Source organism: Lynx rufus, unplaced genomic scaffold, assembly GCF_022079265.1.
Source record: "Lynx rufus isolate CCGP_SWC_20201006 ecotype Redwood Valley unplaced genomic scaffold, mLynRuf1.p SCAF_5, whole genome shotgun sequence".
NCBI lineage: Eukaryota > Metazoa > Chordata > Mammalia > Carnivora > Felidae > Lynx > Lynx rufus.
The window spans coordinates 2,053,433-2,073,927 of NW_025814867.1; the positions used below are offsets into that span (position 1 = coordinate 2,053,433).

General features: G+C 46.4%; 1 protein-coding gene across 1 annotated transcript in view; it reads left to right on the top strand.

The window, feature by feature from the left end:
• The first annotated feature begins 4,340 nt into the window (after positions 1 to 4,340).
• Positions 4,341 to 20,495, top strand: part of SUSD5 (sushi domain containing 5) — a 49,353-nt gene continuing 33,198 nt past the window's right edge. Inside the window, exons 1-3 of the mRNA XM_047098907.1 lie at positions 4,341 to 4,434; positions 14,250 to 14,427; positions 18,920 to 19,038. Of these exons, the coding sequence (XP_046954863.1) occupies positions 4,341 to 4,434; positions 14,250 to 14,427; positions 18,920 to 19,038 (391 nt within the window). The remainder of the gene's footprint in view (positions 4,435 to 14,249; positions 14,428 to 18,919; positions 19,039 to 20,495) is intronic.

Consider the following 20,495-nt stretch of genomic DNA (forward strand, 5'->3'; position numbering starts at 1 on the left):
GAGACCAAAAGTACGAGAGTGGTTGCCAGGGCTGGGGGTGCTGAGGAAATGGGACTTATTGTTCAACGGGTACGAAATTTCAGTTAGGGATGCTGAAGATTTTCTGGAGATGGATGGCGGTGAGGGTTGCACCACAACATGAATGTACTTAATATCACAGAGCGCACACTGACGATGATTAAAGTGGTACATTTTGTGTTAAGTATATTTTACCACAATGAAAAAAAAAAAAAAGAAAGCAAAAGAAAATCCTCCCAATGGGTGAAACTTTGGTTTCCATGACCGGTGGCCTTACTCATGAATCCACACTGATTTATGGATAGTACCTAAAATAGTTGGTCAAAGACCTGAAAAGTTCAAGACCGAAAGGCCAGTAACAAGGATAGCCGTATGGACCTACTGGAATTGGCAGCCTGTGAATATATATGTAGACTAACCGCCCCCCACCCCCACCCAGGGGCATTCAATGGAGAGGGTTTCCTTAATAATCAGGCTGACACCTTGAGAATTGGACCCGTTCTCTAGTTGTCAGGTGCCTCTTACCCCAGCCACATCTGTTTTTACTATATGCCTCACTACTCAGAAGCGGGTGGCTTCATAGAAACGTGAGGTCACTAGCTGGTGACAACACCTTGAGAGAGGAGGGCATTTGCCCAGATACAGCATATGTCTTAAACCACCAGCCGATACGTGGGGCCATTTCTCTTACAGACAGAAAACGCCGTCTAAAAACCAAGGAGTGGAAGTGGCAATGACCTCCCATGCATTATATATAATAATCCACCTGCCAAGGTTTTGCATAGCATCCCCATGACATTTAGATTCGTGACTCGGGAGGTTTGGGTGGGCAAAGGAGAAATATTTCCACCAGTAAACACTCAGGCATGTGCCAGTAACTTGGAAGCAAAGATTGCTCTCCAACCGGCACGGAAGAAGGTCACCCTACTGGCTGGTGATTGGTCCTGACTACCAAGGGGAGGTTGTGTTGCTGCTTCATGATATGGCATGAAAGACTGTCCAGATCCCAGACAGCTCCCATGTCCAATGACAACAGCCCATGAGAAACCAAGGCAAACGAATAAAATAATGAATAAACAAATAAAGGTCCTCTAGTACGAATCAAAGTGTGGGTCCCTCTCACCGGTTAAGAGAAAACAGGCATGCAGGCCAAGAGGCTCATAGACTCGAATGGGGGAACATTGCAATGATCGTCAAATAAGGGCCCATGACCAGTTACGGAAGTGGGGACTGTAGCATCCACAGTTTATCATTGTCTGCTTCTCCCACTTGCCTTTTATGTGAAACAGCACTTATGCGAAAATAACCACGGATGGTGGCTAATACTACAGTGTATCTTCAGGTGAGAATATGAATGAATTGACGTACAGAAACTGATAGCACTTCAGTTTTATTTTGCATTTTCTTCATCCCAATGAACGAAAAAACTAGATAGACCTACTGGTTGTTTTCCGACTGTGTCTCCAGCTCCGTTTTCCACCCTCCTCTGGCCAAGTCTGCACCCTGAGACCATGACCTCTAAGGACGCTGGTACCTGTGTTCCCTTCCCCTCCACCTATCGAATGGCTCAGCCAACAGGAGGCATCAGGAGGAATCCGAAGGGCGGAGGACAGAGATGTTGGGGTATTTTCTGCCCCACGCCCTTCCTACCAGACAAGTGGCAGGGATTTTGTTCTGCTACCTACGGCTAACGTCCCCTTCGGGAAGCCTCTTTCGTGGCAACGGCCCTTGCTGGGTTTTGCTAACACCTCCACCGCCCCTCCTGCCCTCGGGCCTCAAAGTTGTGACGGCTTCCTACTTCTGACTGAAGCAAGACCTGTTTGTACTTTATGATTCCATTCAAACAAAGCTCAAGAGGGGCAAAACTGGTCTGTGGTGACAGTAAATACTGCGGGTGCCTTTGACAGGGTAGGAACACAAAGGAGCTTCTGACGAGTGGGAATGTTCCGTATTTGCTATTAAGGTCTGGACAAATACTTCAGCGGGGCGCCCGGGTGGCTCAGTCGGTTGAGCGTCTGACTTCGGCTCAGGTCACGATCTCACGGTCTGTGAGTTCGAGCCCCGGGTCGAACGTTTGTGAGTTCGAGCTCTGTGGAAGGCTTCTTTCCCTCGGTCACCACATTACTGAGTGTACCAGTATTTCATTCCTCTGATTGCTAAATAGTACTCCATTGTGTGACCACGATGCGGTCTGGGTTTCTGTTCATCTGTTGATGACGTTTGGGTTGCTTCCAACTTGTAATGGTTGTGGATAAAGCTGCTATGAAATTTGCGTACAAGTTTTTTGTGTGTGGACATAAGTGTTATTTCTTTTGGATATACATCTAGAAGCAGAATTCTGTGTTACAGGAGAGGTGGATATTTAACTTTGCATGAAAAGTCCAAATGGTTTTCTAATCAGCTGTACCAAACCTTCAGAGCACGCCATCTCCCCAGATTGGGACAAGCCAAGATGCATCTGAAAATAGACCAACTTTGAAGTGTCATTAGGATTAGACAGCAATAGCCAATTGACTACTCTAAACACATAAGTGGTGGGGCTACTGAGAAAGTCAGTCAGTAGCTCCTGCAGGGGCCTCCTGGCCCCTCCCCTCCATTCTCAGCAATAATCAGGCTTTAAAAGGTCCCCTACAACCCAGACATGTGAAGTTCCACTCCTTAGGCTACCATATAGCTGTTAGAAGAGAAGTGACTAAGTAAATTAATTTACACTCACATGTGAATGGTTGTCAGGCCTCACTGCATTTAACACCCTAGAGTATTTGTATTTTGAAAGCAAAGTTTTATTCGTAAAGGAATTACTCACTAATAAATAATAGCCTTGTAGTTGACATCTGGGGAGGAACAAGGAGAGGACACATCTTTTCCCTAGACTTCAAAAATTATATGAGCTGAAAAATGATGCCTGTAGTGAATCAGGTGTGGGTTCAAATCCCCGTGGATTTTGTTTTGTTTTGTTTTGTTTTGTTTTGTTTTGTTTTGTTTTTGGTGTTTGTTCACTTGAGAGAGAGCATGTGACCTGGGAAGAAGGAGCAGAAAGAAAGGGAGAGAGCATCCCAAGCACAGAGCCAGCTTGATCTCCCGCACCGGTGAGATCATGACCTGAGCACAAGTCAAGAGTCAGCCGCTTAACCAACTGAGCACCCAGGGACCCCCCCCCCATCCCAGTGTTTACCTTAAAAAGTAGTCTTTCAACGTCTGCGTCCTAGCGCATTGTCCTGGGGCCAAGCATGTGTTCCTTTGAGTACCAACCACTTGTTCGTCCTCCTTGCGTACCTGCGTTACTTCGGTCTGAGCGTTTTCAGGACCGATCCTCCCTGCTACCGGGTCCAGCTCGGGGGCAGGCACGCCGTGGGCACGTCTGACCAGGACGCGAAGGCGGAAGGGACTGGTAAACCGTCCGGCGCCACGGGGCCCGAGTTACCACACGGATCTTTATCACTGCACGCGTGAAGAACGCAAACCCGCCTTCGCCCACCGCGGGAGGCCGATGCTAGGACACCGGACGGGGGGCGAACCGGGAAGAGGAAGCAACTGAGGGCAGGGACTCCTGCGGCAGAATTCGGCAGGACGCTTCAGCAGGTGAATCCCAGCCCCCGTCCAGGTGGAGGAGCCCTGGCTTGGGAGGCGCGACGAGGGCGACAACCGCCCCAGCGCCTTGGAGAAATGCTGGGCGCACCTGGGGACGTGAGGGAGGCGGCCGAAGATGCCCCCCCCCCGCAGGGCCTTTGCAGCCACGCCGTCGGAGGGGTCTCGCGGCTGCGTGCGCCTGGCTCCTTGGGGCGAGCTGGCTGGAGGCGCGGTTTCACCACCGTGTTCCTCCTCGGGGAGGCGGGGGGCAGAGCGCAGACGTGGGCGTTCGGGCTCGGACCGTCCTCCCGGGGTCAGGCCGCCAGACCGCGTCCCCCTTTGGACGACGCCCCCCCCCCAGGCAGGCGGGGGGGGGGAAGGGGGGGTCCCTGCGGCCGGCGCTCGGCTCTCCCCGCCTCCCCGCGCCCTCACCCTCCGCCCCGGCGGCGCCCCGCGAGCTCGGCGTGCGGCGCAGCCTCCGGCGGTGCCGAGACCTCCAGGTGCCCGGCGCGAAGGCGGAGCCGCGCGTCCAGCCGCCTCCCCGGCGCCTCGGACGACACCCCCCCCAACCCCCCGGGAGCAGGGGGCCCCCGCGCGGCGGCTCCGGGCGCCCGGCCTCCCCGGGGCTCGGCGCGCTCCTCCCCGGGACGCGCGGGGCGCGCACGGCCGAGCAGAGCGCAGCGCGCACGGCCGAGCGGCGCCCACGCGGGGCAGCCCGCGCCCCAGCCCGCGGCGCCCGGACGCCCGCGACCATGGCCGCCGAGGGACGCGGCCCCCGCGCCCCGCTCTGGGCCGCGGCGCTGCTGCTGCTGCTGGGGCTGCCGCGCGTGTGCGTGCGGGCGGACGGTGAGTGTGCGCGGGGCCCGGGGGCCAGGCGGCGCGCGGGGGTGCCCCCCGCGGCCCTCCTTCGACCTCCGGGTCCCCTCTCGCCCCCCCCACCCTGGCTCCCGACCCCTCCCCGAGCACCCGAGAAAGCCTGGCCTTCCGAAGGTCGTCATGAAAGGGCTTTGCGGTGAAGTCACGTCTAGGGCGCCCCGGAGCCGCCTCTGCGGAGACCTGCTTTTCCACGTCCGTTCAAGGGGCTCCCGGCGGCGGCGAGGCTGACAAGGCTACCGGCTAGTTTGTCTTGGTCCAAGAACATCGGAAAGATGAGTATAGGAATCAGCAGGCAAAGGGGAGAGGAGAGTGCCTTGCCCCGGGGGAAGTGGCATGTGCAAAGGCCCTGTGACGGGCAGGGGAGATGGGATTAAAGAGTGGCTGGAGCCGAGCGTGCGAGGTGAGGATGTCGTGCGACGCGAGGCCGCAGAAATAGGCAAGAAACAGGTTCTTGCAGGCTGTGAGAATCGGCCCGCTTTTTTGGTTTTGTTTGTTTCTTTGCTTTTTTTTTTTTTTTTTTAACCTGAATTCAGCTTTCAGCACCTCCCGTAAATTGGCGGGATCAGAGCCTTATCTCGGCTACATTTTGAAAAGCTAATTCAGCTGTATTTTCATTTTGGGACAAAACCCCATTGACTTGGTGCAGGAGGATCTGGGAGGAAAGAAGACAGCAGTTCTCACATCCATGAGCGGTTTCCAGAAAGTCCAAGCTTGGGACAGATTGGATTGATGAGGAAGAAAAACGCTTGGCTGATTCGGGATGCTTTGTGTATTTTTAAACGTCGTTGCTTTTTGAGTAAACAATTCCCGGTGAAAGGAGTGGGCTTGCCAGAAAGAGGCGTGGTCGTTAGGGAAAGGGGGAAAGTGAGAAAAAAAACCTCCGGATACTATCTTAGAGTCTTGGTGCTTTTGTCCGAAGTGCCAGCTTGCAGAACCCTTTGCTCCTAATTAAGGATGAATGTCTTATTCATAGCCTCAGAGTGTTAGAAAAGAAAACATTTTTAACTTTGAAGGTTCCTCCTGAAGACTGTTGGGTTTTTTTCCATTGAGATGTAGTCCGTGTAAAATTTACCATTTAAACATTTATAATCAGTGGAGCTCGTACGTTGATTGCATTGTCCCAGCATCACCACTGACTCCTGAACATTTCTATCCGCTGAACCGGAATCCCATACCTATTAGCAGCCAACCCACTGTTAGTTTTTTACTAGAGTATTTTTTGCCTGATGAATGCAAGTGGAATAAATAGGAGTTAGTATCGACTTTTGAAGAACGTATAGTATTGTACCAACTTTAATTCGTTTTAAAGAAGTACTTCTGAATCCACGACGCTTTAGAGGTTCACCCTATTATAACTGCTTAAGTGGAAGGCTAAGTGCATACGGATCAGCTTTTTTGTGCCTATCTGGCTTAGTGTGGGTCCTAGAAACTCGAAGGCAGAAATATCATTGGACAAGGAGAGAGAAACAGAAACACCACAGCTCTTTTTCTGGTTATCCCTTGCCAGAAATGCCTCTGTTTCTCCCTTCTCCTTTCTTTCCTCTCCCTGCTTCCCTAAGTACACTTACTTTCAAGAAACTCCATTTACTGAGTTCCAACTTTTATAACAGAGCCATTGAAGAATTATAATCTATATTATGAAAGGATTCTTTTCCCTACGAAATATATGTTTAACGACCTTCGCTTTCCACATTTCGTTATTTGTGTTCTACGGTGGTGGAAGGAAGAAGAAACATTCAGCTAGACTTGATGTGTCACAGACATCTGGAGAGAGACTTGGAGTTATTAAAACCTCCATGGACTCATTAAAAAATGTCAATGAGATAAATTCAAATGAAAAACATTTAGTTTGCATTTGGCTAATGAGATATGCATCTCCTATATTAGAGAGATCTGCCCCTGTATTTTTTCCCCCTTTTTTCTACTGTGCTTTTAAAATATTTTTGAAACTGAGAACTTTTCACATTGACTGAATGGAAATTAATTGTGTTTGGGTAATGATTATAGGAAAAGATTCATTAATGCAACAGATAATTGATTGAGCATCTATCATATGCTAGGTACAATCCTTGCTGTTGGGGATAGAATGGTGAGGGGAAATAGGTCCTTGCTATCAGGGAGTTTAACATCCAATGGGTTAGTCAGTAAGCAAATCATTATGTGAATAAAATGTGAACTTGTGATTTTGATAAGTGATTAAATTAAAGGACAGAGGTACTATGAGAGCCTGTACCAGGAGATTCTGGTTTGGTGCATTAGGATCTGAGAGAGGAATAAGAATTGACTAGGCAAAGAGGGGGAAGAACAGGTGTCTGGGTAAAGAATAGCACACACACACACACACACACACACACAAAATCTGTGAGCAGGGAAAATGGGCCGTGTGATAAGAGACAGAGTGGCTGGAGTCACGAGTCCGAGCTGGAAATGGTTTGAAATGATGCTAGGAAAATTGGAGTGGGTGTAATGAGGTGGGGCGTCATAGACAAAGTTTCTTTTTAATCCAAAAAAGGGAAGGAAGTCATTGGATGATTTCCAGTGGTGGAATGGCTAATAAGATTTGCATTTTGAAAAGATTGCCCTGATGGTGATGTAGGAAGAATGGATGGGACCAGGGCAAGACTGGATATAGAGAGAGAGCATATAGGATGCCATTTGAGTTGTGCAGGCGAGAGAGGGTGGAGGTGTGTAGAGGTGGCTGGGGTCAGTGGGAAGGGTCTGGACTAAAGAGAAAAATGTGAGTCATCTGTGTAAGGTATGAAGCCATGTGTGTGGATAGAATCCCAGAGAAACATTTCGTAGTGAAAAGAGATGACCTAGAACTGAGCCTGGAGTAAGAAACAGATTTACGGTTACTGACTCTACATTCATGAGATATATTGGCCTGTAATTTTCATTTCTTGTAATATTCTTGTCAAGTGTTGACGTCAGTATTATGGTGATTTCTAAAATAAGTGGGGAAGTTGTTCCCTCCACTGTTGTCTAAAAAGGTGGCTGCAAGGTGAGCTGTTTTGTTTTGTTTTGTTTAGTGTTTGGTAGTGAGGTCATATGTGTTTGAAGTTTTTCTCATGGGAAGATTTTTAAATGATGAATTTAATTTATTTTTTTTAAGTTTATTTATTTATACTCTCCACACCCAGTATGGGGCTCAAACTCAAGACCCTGAGATCGAGTCACATGCTCCACCATTGAGCCAGCCAGGTGCCCCTTAACTTCTTCAGTAGGTAAAGACATATTCAGATTTCTTATTCATTTTGGGTCAGTTTTGCTAAGTTTGTTTTATGAAATTTGTCCATTTCATCTAAATTGTCAGATGTACTGGCATATATAACATAATAATCGCTTACTATCTTTTCAGTGTCCATGGGATCTGTAGTAATGTCCCCTTTCATTCTTGATATTGGTAATTTGCATTTTCTCTTTTTGTCTTGATCAGTTTTGCTAAGGATTTATCAATTTTATCATTCTTTAGAAAGAAACAATTTTTGGCTTTATTTCCTCTATTGTACATCTGCTTTCCATTTCATTGATTTCTGTCCTATCTTTGTTATTTCCCTGCTTCTACTTCTTTAGAAGCTTTAATTTTATGTTCTATGTTTTTAAGATAAGAAACTAAATCATTGGTTATCAACAACTCTTCTTTTGTAATATGATCATTTGAGGCTACAAATGTCCCTTAAATACTACTTTAGTTTCCCCACAAGTTTTTGTCACTTCCATAAAAATGTTTTGTTTGAATTGTGGTTTTCTTTGAACCCATCGTTCATTTAGAAGTATATTTTGTAATTTCCATCCACAAGGGGATTTTCCTAGTTATTACTTTGCTATTGAGAGGCAATATATATAATACAGTGGTTAGGAACTTTGAGATACAGCCAAAATGCCTGGTTTTGTATCCCAGCTGTGTGATCTTGGACAAATAATTCATACCAAATCTTAACTGTAAATAAGGACAATAATAACACCTGCATCACAGAGTTGTTATAAGGATTAATTTAATATTTATAAAGCAATTTATAAAGGAATATTTATAAAGCAACATTTATAAAGCAATATTTATAAAGCAATTTATAAAGTGCTTACCCATAGTAAACACTGTATAAGTGTTTGATAAATAAAACAAGTCATTTTAGGTTGTTTGTATTGTCGTTTAAAAATATGCTTTGTATAGGGGCGCCTGGGTGGCTCAGTAGGTTGAACGTCCAGCTTCGGCTCAGGTCATGATCTCACAGTTTGTGGGTTCGAGCCCCACGTTGGGCTGTGTGCAGACAGCTCAGAGCCTGGAGCCTGCTTCGGATTCTGTGTCTCCCTCTCTCTCTGCTCCTCCCCTGCTCATGCTCTGCTCATGTCTCTCCTTCAAAAATAAATAAAAACATTTAAAAAAATTTTTTTAATATACTTTGTATGATTCAAGTCTTGAAATGTTTTTTGATTTGTCTTGAAGCTCAGTATTTGGTCAGTTTTATAAATGTCCTTTGTGTGTCTATACTGAATGTGCATTCTATACCTTGCCATATTGTGCATCAGTCCTTACATCAAGTGTGTTAATTTTGTTGCTTAAATCTTATATGTTCTTTCCAGTTTTTTTCCTGTTTCATCGATTCCTGAGGAGGCCAGTGGTTAAAATTTTCATAAGCACTGTGGATTTTTTCCAATTCTCCCTGTAGTTTTATTAATATTGCCTTTTTCTAGTCTAGAATTGTTATTTATTTGTTCAAAATTATTTTACATTACTCATGAAATAACTGTCATAACAGAACCTGTTCCTCTCTAGCAATGGCTTTTTTAATAACAGCTTTATTGAAATATGATTCATATACTGTACAATTTGCCCTTTTAAAGCGTGTGATTCACTGGTCTTTAGCATGCTCACCAAGTTATGAATCACTGTGCACAATTTTAGAACATTTTTTTTGCCCCCAGATAAACCCTATTCCCATTGGCATTTATTTACTTGTTTCTCCTCAGCCCCCCAACCCCTAGGCAACTACTTCCCGTGTCTGTGAATTTGCCTGTTTTGGACATTTCGTGTAAATGGACTCATACAATGTGTGAACTTCTGTGACTGGCTGCTTTCCCTTCGCATAATGTTTGTATCCATTTGTAGCATGTGTCAAGACTTCATTTCATTTCACTGCCAAATAACATTCTTTCGTGTGGCTATTCAGACCATACTTTGTTGATCCAGTTATCAGTTGATGGTCATTGGGTGGACTCTACCTTTTGGCTATTATACACACAGTTTTATAATTGTGGACTTAATTTATTATTTATTATAAATAATGCTGCTAGGAACATTCATACGGAAGTTTCTTTTTTTTTATTCACTTACTTAAATTCAGGTTAGTTAATGTACAGTGTAGTGTTGGTTTCTAGAGGAGAACCCAATGATTCGTCACTTACATATAACACCCAGTGCATATACAGAAGCTTTTATATAAACATGTGTTTTCAGTTCTCTTGGGTATTCACCTAAGAGTATGACTGCTGGGTCACGTGGTAACTCTAGGAGAAACTGCTGTCAACTTTTGAGATGCTAGACGGTTTTCCAAGCAGCTACATCCTTCTCTGTTCCCACCAGCAGCGTTTGAGGGTTCCACTCTACCCACTTCCTCACCATCACTTATGTCAAAAAATGTCTTTTTGATGATAGCCATCCCACTGGATAGGAAGTAACGTCTCCTTGTGGTTTTGATTTGCATTTTGCTGTCGGCCAATAACGTTGAGCATCTTTTCGTATGCTTATTGGCCGTTTCTTTAAAGATGCCTATTCAGGTCCTTTGCCCATTTTAGCCATTTTTAAGTGTGCAATTCTGTGGCATTTGAGTACATTCACATGGGTGTACACCTGTCACCACCATCCGTTTTCAGGGCTTTTTCATCTTTCCTACCCGAAACTCCATTCCCATTAAGCATTAATTCTCTACCGTCCCCACCCCAGCCCCTGGTAACCCCCATTCTATTTTTTCTCTCTATGAATTTGACTAACTTACTTCACTTAATATAATGTCTTCAAGACTTATCCATGTTGTAGCATCTGTCAAATTTTCCTTCTCTTTAAGGATAATTAATATTCCTTTGTATTTTATACCACATTTTGTTTACCCGTTCATCTGTTGATGGACGCTTTGGTTGCTTCCGCAAATGGTTGTTGTGAATCATACTTCACAATGCCACCAGCAATGCATAGACGTTCGATACTTTTTCCCTACCTATCTGCCAACCCTGTTATTTTCTGTCGTTTCTTTTTTATTAGTAGCCACCTTAGTGAGCATGACGTGGTATTTATTTTTTTTTTTAATTTTTTTAACGTTTATTCATTTTTGAGACAGAGAGAGACAGAGCATGAATGGGGGAGGGGCAGAGAGAGAGGGAGACACAGAATCGGAAGCAGGCTCCAGGCTCTCAGTTGTCAGCACAGAGCCCGACGCGGGGCTCGAACTCACGGACCGCGAGATCATGACCTGAGCCGAAGTCGGACGCCCAACCGACTGAGCCACCCAGGCGCCCCTGAAGTGGTATTTAATTGTAGTTTTGATTTCACTTCCCCGATGGTTAGCAACGTCGGCAATGTCCTGTTGGCCATTTGTATGGCTTCTTTGGAGAAAGATCTTTTCAAGTCCTTGGCCCATTTGTACTCAGGTTGCTTGGTCTCTTTAATTGTTGTTGGGTTGTGGGAGTTCCTTACCCACTGTATATACGAGTTTCTTACTAGATGTGTATTTGCAGAAATGTTCTTTCATTCTGTGGGTTGTCTTTTCGCTTTATTGATTTTGTTCTCTGAAGCAAAACGTTTTTAATTTGATGAAGTTCAGTTTGTATATTTTCTCCTCGGTTGTTTGTGCTCTTGGTGTTCTATGTAGGAAACCATGGCATCATCCAAGATCGCAAAGATTTCCTATGTTTTCTCTTCAGTGTTACGGTGTTAGCTCTTCCATTTAGGCCTTTGATTCACTTTGAGTGAATTATTGTGTAAAGGGTGAGGCGGGAGTCGAGCTTCACTCTTTTGCACGTGCCTGTTGAGTTGTTCCAGCACCGTTTCTTGAAAAGACTCTTCTTTTCCCATTGGGTGGTCTCGATCACCCTAGTTGAAAATCAGTTGACTGTCAACGTGGAGATTTATTTCTGGAATCTCATTCTTTCCTTTATGTCTTTTTATTAACTTATTATTTTCCATCTTTTTTGTCTCTCTACTACCTTTTGAATGATTTCTTCTGACTTCTGTTTCAAGGATAAGTTCTTTTTTAAAATTTTTTATTTAAAAAAATTTTTTTTTTCAACGTTTATTTATTTTTGGGACAGAGAGAGACAGAGCATGAACGGGGGAGGGGCAGAGAGAGAGGGAGACACAGAATCGGAAACAGGCTCCAGGCTCCGAGCCATCAGCCCAGAGCCCGACGCGGGGCTCGAACTCACGGACCGCGAGATCGTGACCTGGCTGAAGTCGGACGCTTAACCGACTGCGCCACCCAGGCGCCCCAAACTTTTTTAATGTTTTTATTTTATTTTTGAGAGAGAGAGACAGAGTGTGAGCGGGGGTGGGGCAGAGAGAGAGGGAGATACAGAATCCGAGCTGTCCGCAGAGAGCCCGACGTGGGGCTCGAACTCATGACCTGTGAGATCATGACCTGAGTCGAAGTCAAACACCGAGCCACCCGGGCACCCCAAGGATAAGTTCTTTGTTCGATAAAGCATCCACTGCATTTTTGATTTATCACTGTGACTTTATTTCTAGAAGTCCTGCCTGGTTCTTCTGCAGTTCAGCTAAGCCCCTTTTTGTCGTTTTCTCTTCTTTGCGGATATTTTCAGACTTGTCTTTTCTTCCTTTAGATGTGGTAATTATCATTGTTTTATGATCTGTGCCTATTAATAACACTATCAGATGTGCCTTTAGGTCAGTTTCTGCTGGACACTGTGTATGTTGTTTCTCACTCGTGGTGCCTCGTCTCCTGAACACTTAGCCGTGTTTTAGTGTTGTGGTCATTGCCTTTGAAAGAATATTTGCATGGGATTTCCCGAAGCCTACGATGAAGATATTTTTTGCCCTCCAGACAAGATTTCCCTGTGTTCCTACCGGGTGTCGATAAATGTCGGCCTCAAGCCACTTTAAGCTAAATTCACGGCTTAAAGTATCTTAGACGTCAGTTTTTGTCAGGGTGACATTTCCCACTGAGTATTAGCGCTTGGGTATCTGGCACTCAGACAACTCTTCCCACGGTCCCTTGAGAATGAGGGGAGGGAGTACTGTTTATCCTCGGTCACTCTTATCCTGAGAGCTAAACCCCTCAGGGTCCCAGCTTTGTGTATTTACGTGCGGGTGTGATGGTGGTGGAGAGGAGAGGAGAGGCCTGTCGCCTTCTCTGCCTCATGTGCGCCCTGGGCTTTCCCTTTTGTCCCCCCCGTTCAAGGGCTTGACTATCAGCGCATCAGTTAAATTTCCTAATATTTTTTCCCACTGAGGCAAATGCCATTGACACACAGGTGTCTTGGGGCACGTGCTTCTCCAGGCAGGGCCATCGAGTACAGTTGTTCAGACCGTGTACTGCACACTGGCACCAAGTCTAAGGGAGGACGAGTCACCTACAGATACGTTTCGTGTGAAACATTTTTTAATTTTCCTCACGGCTATGATCCCAAAGCTGAGGGCTTATCGTATTTATTATAATTATCTCAGAACCGATCACAGCTGAAGTGTCTCATTCCAATAAAATCAACACAGCGCGATAATTTTGCCGAAGGTGGGAAGCGAAGTGTCTCATTCCAACCGGGATTTTTCCTCCCCCCTACCTTAAACCTGACAGTCTTTTCCCAGGCACTGCTTCACCTCTGCAGGAGGCTCCCGGAGACCACAGTGCTCCCTCCGTCCTCCGCCATGAGTTTCTTGCCGAAAGCTCTCTTTTGCCTTCAGACTCAGCTCCCTCCTCTGCCTGCTTTCCTGTTCCCATGGCGCTCACCTGTCCCACGTTTTTGAGGCTCGCTGCAGGCCCGTTTACCGAGGTGCTACGGGAAGCCGCGGTGCCTCGGACGTGGCCTCCGCTGTCCCGTCCGGCCCGGGCCAAGTGGCAGCCCGCACAAGTGCGGGACGGGCCCGATGATGTTCTGAGACAAGGAGAGGGGAAGCGGCCTGCCGTGTACGGGGTCCCCCCGGGGCCAGGGCAGGCAGAAGAAGGCAGACCCGAGTCCGACGTCCGTCCCCTGGACACCGACTGCCCAGCTGCCCGGGACAACTAGGACGCTGGGCCTTATGACACGGTGTTTGTAAAATAGCTTTGAGAAAGGAAGGTTTGTAGGGTGTGTCCAGAGAAGCATGCAAAGCAGATGGTTACTTTTGTTTTAAAGGAGACAGGAGCAGGGCACCTGGGTGGCTCCGTCAGTGAAGCCTCCGGCTCCTGGTTTCAGCTCAGGTCATGATCTCGTGGTTCGGGAGTTTGAGCCCCGGATCAAGGCTCTGTTCTCGCAGCGCAGAACCTGCTTGGGATTCTCTCCCCCTCTCTCTCTCTCTGCCCCTCCCCTCCTTGCGCCGTCTCGGTCTCTCTCTAAGAAAATAAACGTAAAACCAAAAAGAAGTCATTAAAGGCGACAGGAGCGTAAGACAGGCAAAGGCACCAAAGTAAGCGTCGTCACCTCGTCCCGGGACGAGTACAGTGGGGGGGTCGCTCCTCGCTGGGGACTCGCGGCCAGCAGGAAACCACAGCTGCGACCCGCGTCTGCCAGAGGCTGAGTGTGCTGAGGTTCAACCCCGTGGATCCGGGGGTAAGCCCGTGTTCGTGCCTGTCCCCACACAGGGAAGCTGTTTGTGCTGGAATCTGAGAACGGCTCGCGCGGCCTGGAGCTGGAGGCGGCCCGGCTTTCCTGCAGGAGCAGGGGTGCGCACCTGGTGTCTGCGGACGAGCTGCGGAGGGTGGTCCAGGACTGTGCCTTTGCGGTGTGCACCACGGGCTGGTTGGCGGATGGCACCCTGGGGTGAGTCAGGCACGCTGGGGAGAGCTCTCCTTCCCTCGCACCCCCGCTCCCCCACCAGGTCTCCTGTGGGGGCTCGTCACCGTTTTGAGGTGCCAGGATGGGCCAAGGCCAGCGGGCAGTGGCTTCGGGCACATTCTTGTTTTCAGTTCTCAAATAAAAACACGTTTCTGGAGTTCTGTCACCGTATTCCCCCCGACTTTGTTGTGCCGAGTTTCTTTCTAAGTCACGAAACTAGTACGTGCTTGTGAAAAGTTCCAGTAACACAGACATGTGTAAAGTTCAAAGTGAGTTTCTCTCTTCTTCCCCACCTCAGAGGTAATGGCTGTTAACTGTTCCGTATATACCCTTGATCTCTTCTTTCCCTGTGGGGGTTCGTCTACATACCTGCGAATGGGAGGATGGGAACGAGTTCTTTCGTGTTACTCCCATGGAGAGCCGGGTCTGTGTCCTCTCCCTTTAAATCAGGCACAGCATAGAATGGCCTGGACCAATAGAATACAGCAAGAGTGCTACCATGTGACTCCTGAGGTTAGGTCGGAAAAATCCATGCCCAGATTCCTGGGACACTCACTTTTGACGTGTCATGTGAGACGTCTGCCTATCCTGAGAGGGCCATGCTGTGAGGAAGTCCAGGCCCCAGGGAGATGCCCCACAGAGGTGCCCTCCCCGATAGCCCCAACCGGGGTCCCGGTCCATAGCCAGCATCGACCGCCAGAGACGCCAGTGAAGGTGTCTCTCCGTGATTCTTGTCCCCCAGCTGTTGGGTTCTTGCCAGCTTCTGGGTCTTCCCAGCTCAGGCCCTAGACATCACAGATCGGAGGCAAGCCATTCCCCTCGGGCCCTCAGTTCCTGACCAAAGGAATCCTTGCGGAGAAATGATTCTTGTGGCCAGCCGGGAGAAAACTTCCCATTAGTTCTGGTCACTGCTTCTTTAGTCATACTCAGAAAAGGCAGGGGCCATTCCTGTCTCCTCCATGCCACAGGAATGTGAACGAGCGGAGCGGGCTCCAGCAACTACTTTGGTTGATAATAACCTTGAGGACGGGCTGGCAGATGGCCATAGACAACACACACAACCGGGCTGACTTACATTTGCAATTGGGCCACACGTGAAGCAGCAGTTGAACAAAGAAGACCGCTAAGGCTACCCCCAAAGCTTTTCAGTGAATCTGGAACCGTGGCTCTCTCTGCCTTATGTTTTACATCCGGGTTCTGGACAGACAAAGTAGGTCCTGTGCATGCATATTTCCACAGTGTAGTTAAGTGTGGATATTTTTCATAACGTTGTTGCTGTCATTACATCAGATAACCAGGATGTTTAGGAATTCCGAAGAGCCAGTTTGAAGCCAGGCTTGGGTCTCCCAGGCTTTACAGATCAGGAGTGGGTCTTTGGAAAGGTCTGTCCTCTCTGGGTTTGCGGTATGGTGTTAGGACATATTAGTAGATCTCTACATTGCTTAGATGATATTTCTTTGTAGCAAACATACTTCCTTGATAGATTTACAACACGACGTATTAAAAATAAAACTATTTTGATGTTCCTGGAACCAAGGAGTATCTGATCATCAATACATACATTTCAGCCACCCGCCCTCCACCCTGAAGGCCAGTTATTAAAGGTATGGCGCGTCTTACAATTGATGGCATAATAAACGTACAGTTCATGTGATCTGTGTCTCCATGGATTTCAGTTGACTATACACATAAACCCAGAGGGAGATGGAGCCCTAAAGTGGTGAATCCAAAATTGGGGGCCACTCGCCTCCTGGAAGCCTTTGCGCGTTGCATAAAGGCTGACTGAACAAAACCGAGCGGCAATTTACGTAGCTTCATAGGACTAGGACGGAGATTGGAGTTCCGGTTTTGTGTAGGCAGGTCCTGTGGAGTTGTTTGCTTTGGGCTGGGACATTCCAGGGCTGTACCCCAGGAGTAAGAGCAAACTGGAAGAAGTATGCAGGCCCTCACGGGAACTGCAGCGTGGCTTAAAATCTTCTGGAGCCATGAGTGTGGCTTGAGATGATACTGGAGCTCCAGTGTCCCATATAGCTAGTGGAACTGATTTTAAACATCCTCTCTAGAAGGATGACATTATCCCAGGCAATGTATTTCCACAAACAATTTTAGGAAAAATACGATTTGCCACACAATATAACATTAAAAAAAAAAATTTGAGACAGAGAGAGACACAGATGTGAGCGGAGGAGGGGCAGAGAGAGAGGGAGACACAGAATCCGAAGCGGGCTCCAGGCTCCGAGCTGTCAGCACAGAGCCCGACACGGGGCTCGAACTCGTAAACCGTGAGATGGTTATCTGAGCCGAAGTCAGACACTTAACTGACTAAGCCACCCGGGCACCGTGCCACATAATATAACCTAACCAGTTACATAAGGAGACAAGGCAACCAGAAAAAAGATAGCGAATAGAAGCTCTAGATATTAGCATTGGTAGATGCAGACTTTAAAATAACTTTTCAAATGTTCAAAGATACAGAAGACACGAGGAGAATTATGACAAAAGACTAAAACTATGACAGTAACCAAGTGGAAGCTCCAGAAGAGAAACATACAGTAACTAAAATTAAGAGCATAGTGGGTAGACCTAATAGCTGATTTAAAAAAAAAAAAAAAAAAACCCAAAGAGAAAATTAGTGAACCGGAAGATATTTCAGGAAGTATCCAGAATAAAAAAAAAAGAAAAAAAAAACAGAAGAAAAAAGGATGAAAAATACGGAAGAAAGGGTAAGAGGCAAAGAAATATGTAATTGGAATTTTGAAAGAAGGAACAAAAGCAATTATCTAAAACTTAAGAAAAGACTTCTCTACAACTGAGGAAAAACATCCAGGCACAGATTCAAGAAACCCTTCAAAACATGAGTGGGACAAATAAATTCACAACTTGACACATCATGGTGAAACTGATAAGAATCTAATAATATGAAGGAAAAATATTAAAAGTAGTAATAAGAAGGGGTACCTTCCAAGGAGCGACAATAAACGGACAATGAAAGCCCCAAAACAGTTGAATGATACTTTCAAAGTGCTGAAAGAAAATTGTTGCCAACCTAGAATTTTATACCCAGTGAACATATCTTCCAGGAATAAAAGTAAAATAAAGACATTTTCAGACAGACAAAAAGTGAAAAAATTCATTATGTCAGACCCGCACTAAAAGAAACCCTAGAGGCTAATATTCAGGCAAGAGGACAGTAGTTACGGGTGGAAGCCTGGAGATTCAAAAAAGGAATAGAAAGAGTAAACATAGGGGTAAATTGAAATTGTGTAATTATATAAAGCAAGAATAATAGTACTAAACACTAAGTGGCATATAAGTCAGGAAGTGTTTTAAGTATGTTAATATATAGTATTTTAATTTTCTATGTTTATTTTTAAGAGAGAGAGAGAGAAACAACATGAGCAGTGGAGGGGCAGAGAGAGAGGGAGGCACAGAATCCGAAGCAGGCTCCAGGCTCTGAGCTGTCAGCACAGAGGTGGACGTGGGGCTCAAATTCATGAACTGCGAGATCACGACCTGAGCCAACGTCAGACGTTTAACTAACTGAGCCACCCAGGTGCCCCAATACATAGTATTTTAAGTATTTTTAAGTTGTATTGTTGGAGAAGAGGGTGAAAGTAATATTAAAAAGTCAAGGAGGAATACATAATCTCCAGTGTAACCACTAAGAGGATAGTAAAAGGACATATAACTTACAGACCCATACAGAAAAAGGGAATGCCAAAAAAAAAAAAAAAAGAATTCAAACAACCAAAATAGGAGAAAGAAAAGAGAGGAAGAAAGAATGTGCAGAACGAATAGAAAGATGGCAGGTTTCAATTCACAAATCGCAGAGATCACAGTGATTAAATTAGATTAAAATAGATGGGGCGCTTCATTTAGAAAACAAAGATTAAAAAAAAATTCTACTACTTGCTGTTTACCAAAGATACCCCTAAATATATCATGGGGCAAAGATAAATTATGGTTTGTTAAGTTGCATGTATGTAGAACTGAATGATATTAAAATGATAACATACTCGAACTTGTAAGATGCTACTAAAGCTGTACCCAGAGGAACATGTAAAGCATTTAAATGCTTGTGTTAGAGAAGAGGAAAGGCTAAAGGTTTATAAACTAAGTTACGATCCGTCTTAAGAAATCTGAAAAGGAACAGAAAAACCCCCTCCCAAAGAAAGGAACTAATAAAAAAAAAAAAGCAGCATTTTGTGAAATAAACAAAACAAAACAAAACCATACACTAGAAAAGATCAATGAGGTCCTTCCTCTGAAACTTGAATTGGTAACTTCGGCCTCACTGAAGCATCACCTGTGTCTTCCTGACTGTAGACATGTGTTTGGGGAGAGTATTTCCCTACGGATGCTTTCAGCCAAAGATCCTAAATCAGAAAAATGTCTGCTGATTCCGAACCGACAGCAGAAAAGAATTGTTCTTTCCCGTTCTTAGTCCCCCTGACACAGTCTTCTTTGTGTGTTTCAGGACAACCGTGTGCAGCAAGGGGAGGGGTGAGCAGCAAATCATGAGAGCCGTGGACGTGAGAATTGAAAGCAGCCCGGTTCCTGGTGGCAGGTCCAATGCCCTCTGTATGAAGGATGAAGGTCAGTGCCAGAACCCTTGTAAAGGTTCTGGAGGGTGTGCATGGTGGTTGCCATCCGAGGCTGCATTCTCCGGAAGCAGACCTTGCGACGAGAAAGGCTTCCAAAGAAAAGCCGGTGGGGTAGTGGGCAGAGAAAGGAAGTGGACCAAGCAGGGGTGCCACACTCAGCAAAGTCCACAGTGGCGGTGAGGTGACGGGTAACTTTGGCTCGGTCCTACAGGAGGTCTCAGGAGACAGTGAAGGTCACCAGTTTCCCCGATCAGAGGTGCAGTGGTTGGATGTCAGTCATTGGATAAGGGCTGCTTCAGGGAGATGTCAATCCCCAGGCTCTTCTGGTTTACGATGTGTGCTGGCAAAGGGTTCCAGTAGCCTGAGTGCCACCCTCCGGCAAAGATGCAAAAGTGCCCACCAGGAACCACCGTGGAAATGATCAAGGCATCTAGGTGATGCGGGGCAGACCCCTGCAGCATCTGCTACAGTTGCTGATACAGCTCGTCCCTCGGTCTGTCTTCGCTGTGGACAGCACACTAAAGAGAAAAAAAAAATCATTTTTTTCCCCAAAAGGAAATTTACAGGATTTAAGAAACTGCTCCTAGGATGGATAATTCTGCTTCCCTCTGGTAAATCGGCTGAGCAGTGAGAAAACCACAGTGGAGTCTCCAGGATAGCATCTCATGTGCACTGAAATCAGTACACCTTCATTATCAGAAACACGTGCTGTTGAGAGGGGGGTGTACGTGCAAACGGGGCAAAAGACAGCTGCTTACTCGTCAGTGCTGGAAATCAGCATACGTGCTGCTTGGCTGCACATTGGCCTCATCTGGGAGGTTTTAAGAGGTACTGATTCCTGGGTACCAGCCCTAGACATTCAGATATAAATGTTCTGGGCATTCGGGTTCTTTAAAGCTCTTCAGTGATTTTAACACATCGTCCAGCTTGAGAGCTGCTTTCCTTTTTTTTTTTTTTTTTATTTTTTTATTTTTTTTTTAATCTTTATTTTTGAGAGAGAGAGAGAGAGAGAGAGAGTGAGAGCAGGGGAGGAACAGAGAGAGAGGGAGATGCAGAATCCAAAGCAGGCTCCGGGCTGAGCTGTCAGAACAGAGCCTGATGCGGGGCTCGGACCCACAAACCGTGAGAACCTGAGCCAAAGTCGGACACTTAACCAACTGAGCCACCCAGGCGCCCCGAGAGCTGCTTTCCTAATGCAGAGTGTCCCAAACCGCTCTGATGATGAGAAATACCAAATGGACCTGTTAGAAATACAAACCCTCAGGCTGCATTCTAGAGGCACCAATCCTAATCTCGGAGGAAGGGGTCAGAGGAGTTGGGAAGCCAGAGAGCCAGGGGAACCCCAAGGCCCTGGCTGGTGCCCGTTAGATGCTTATCAGTGACAGGTTTCTCTGCTCCTACGGGCTCTTCCTCCAGAAGGGTTTCTTCATTTGCTAATTGCTATGGAAG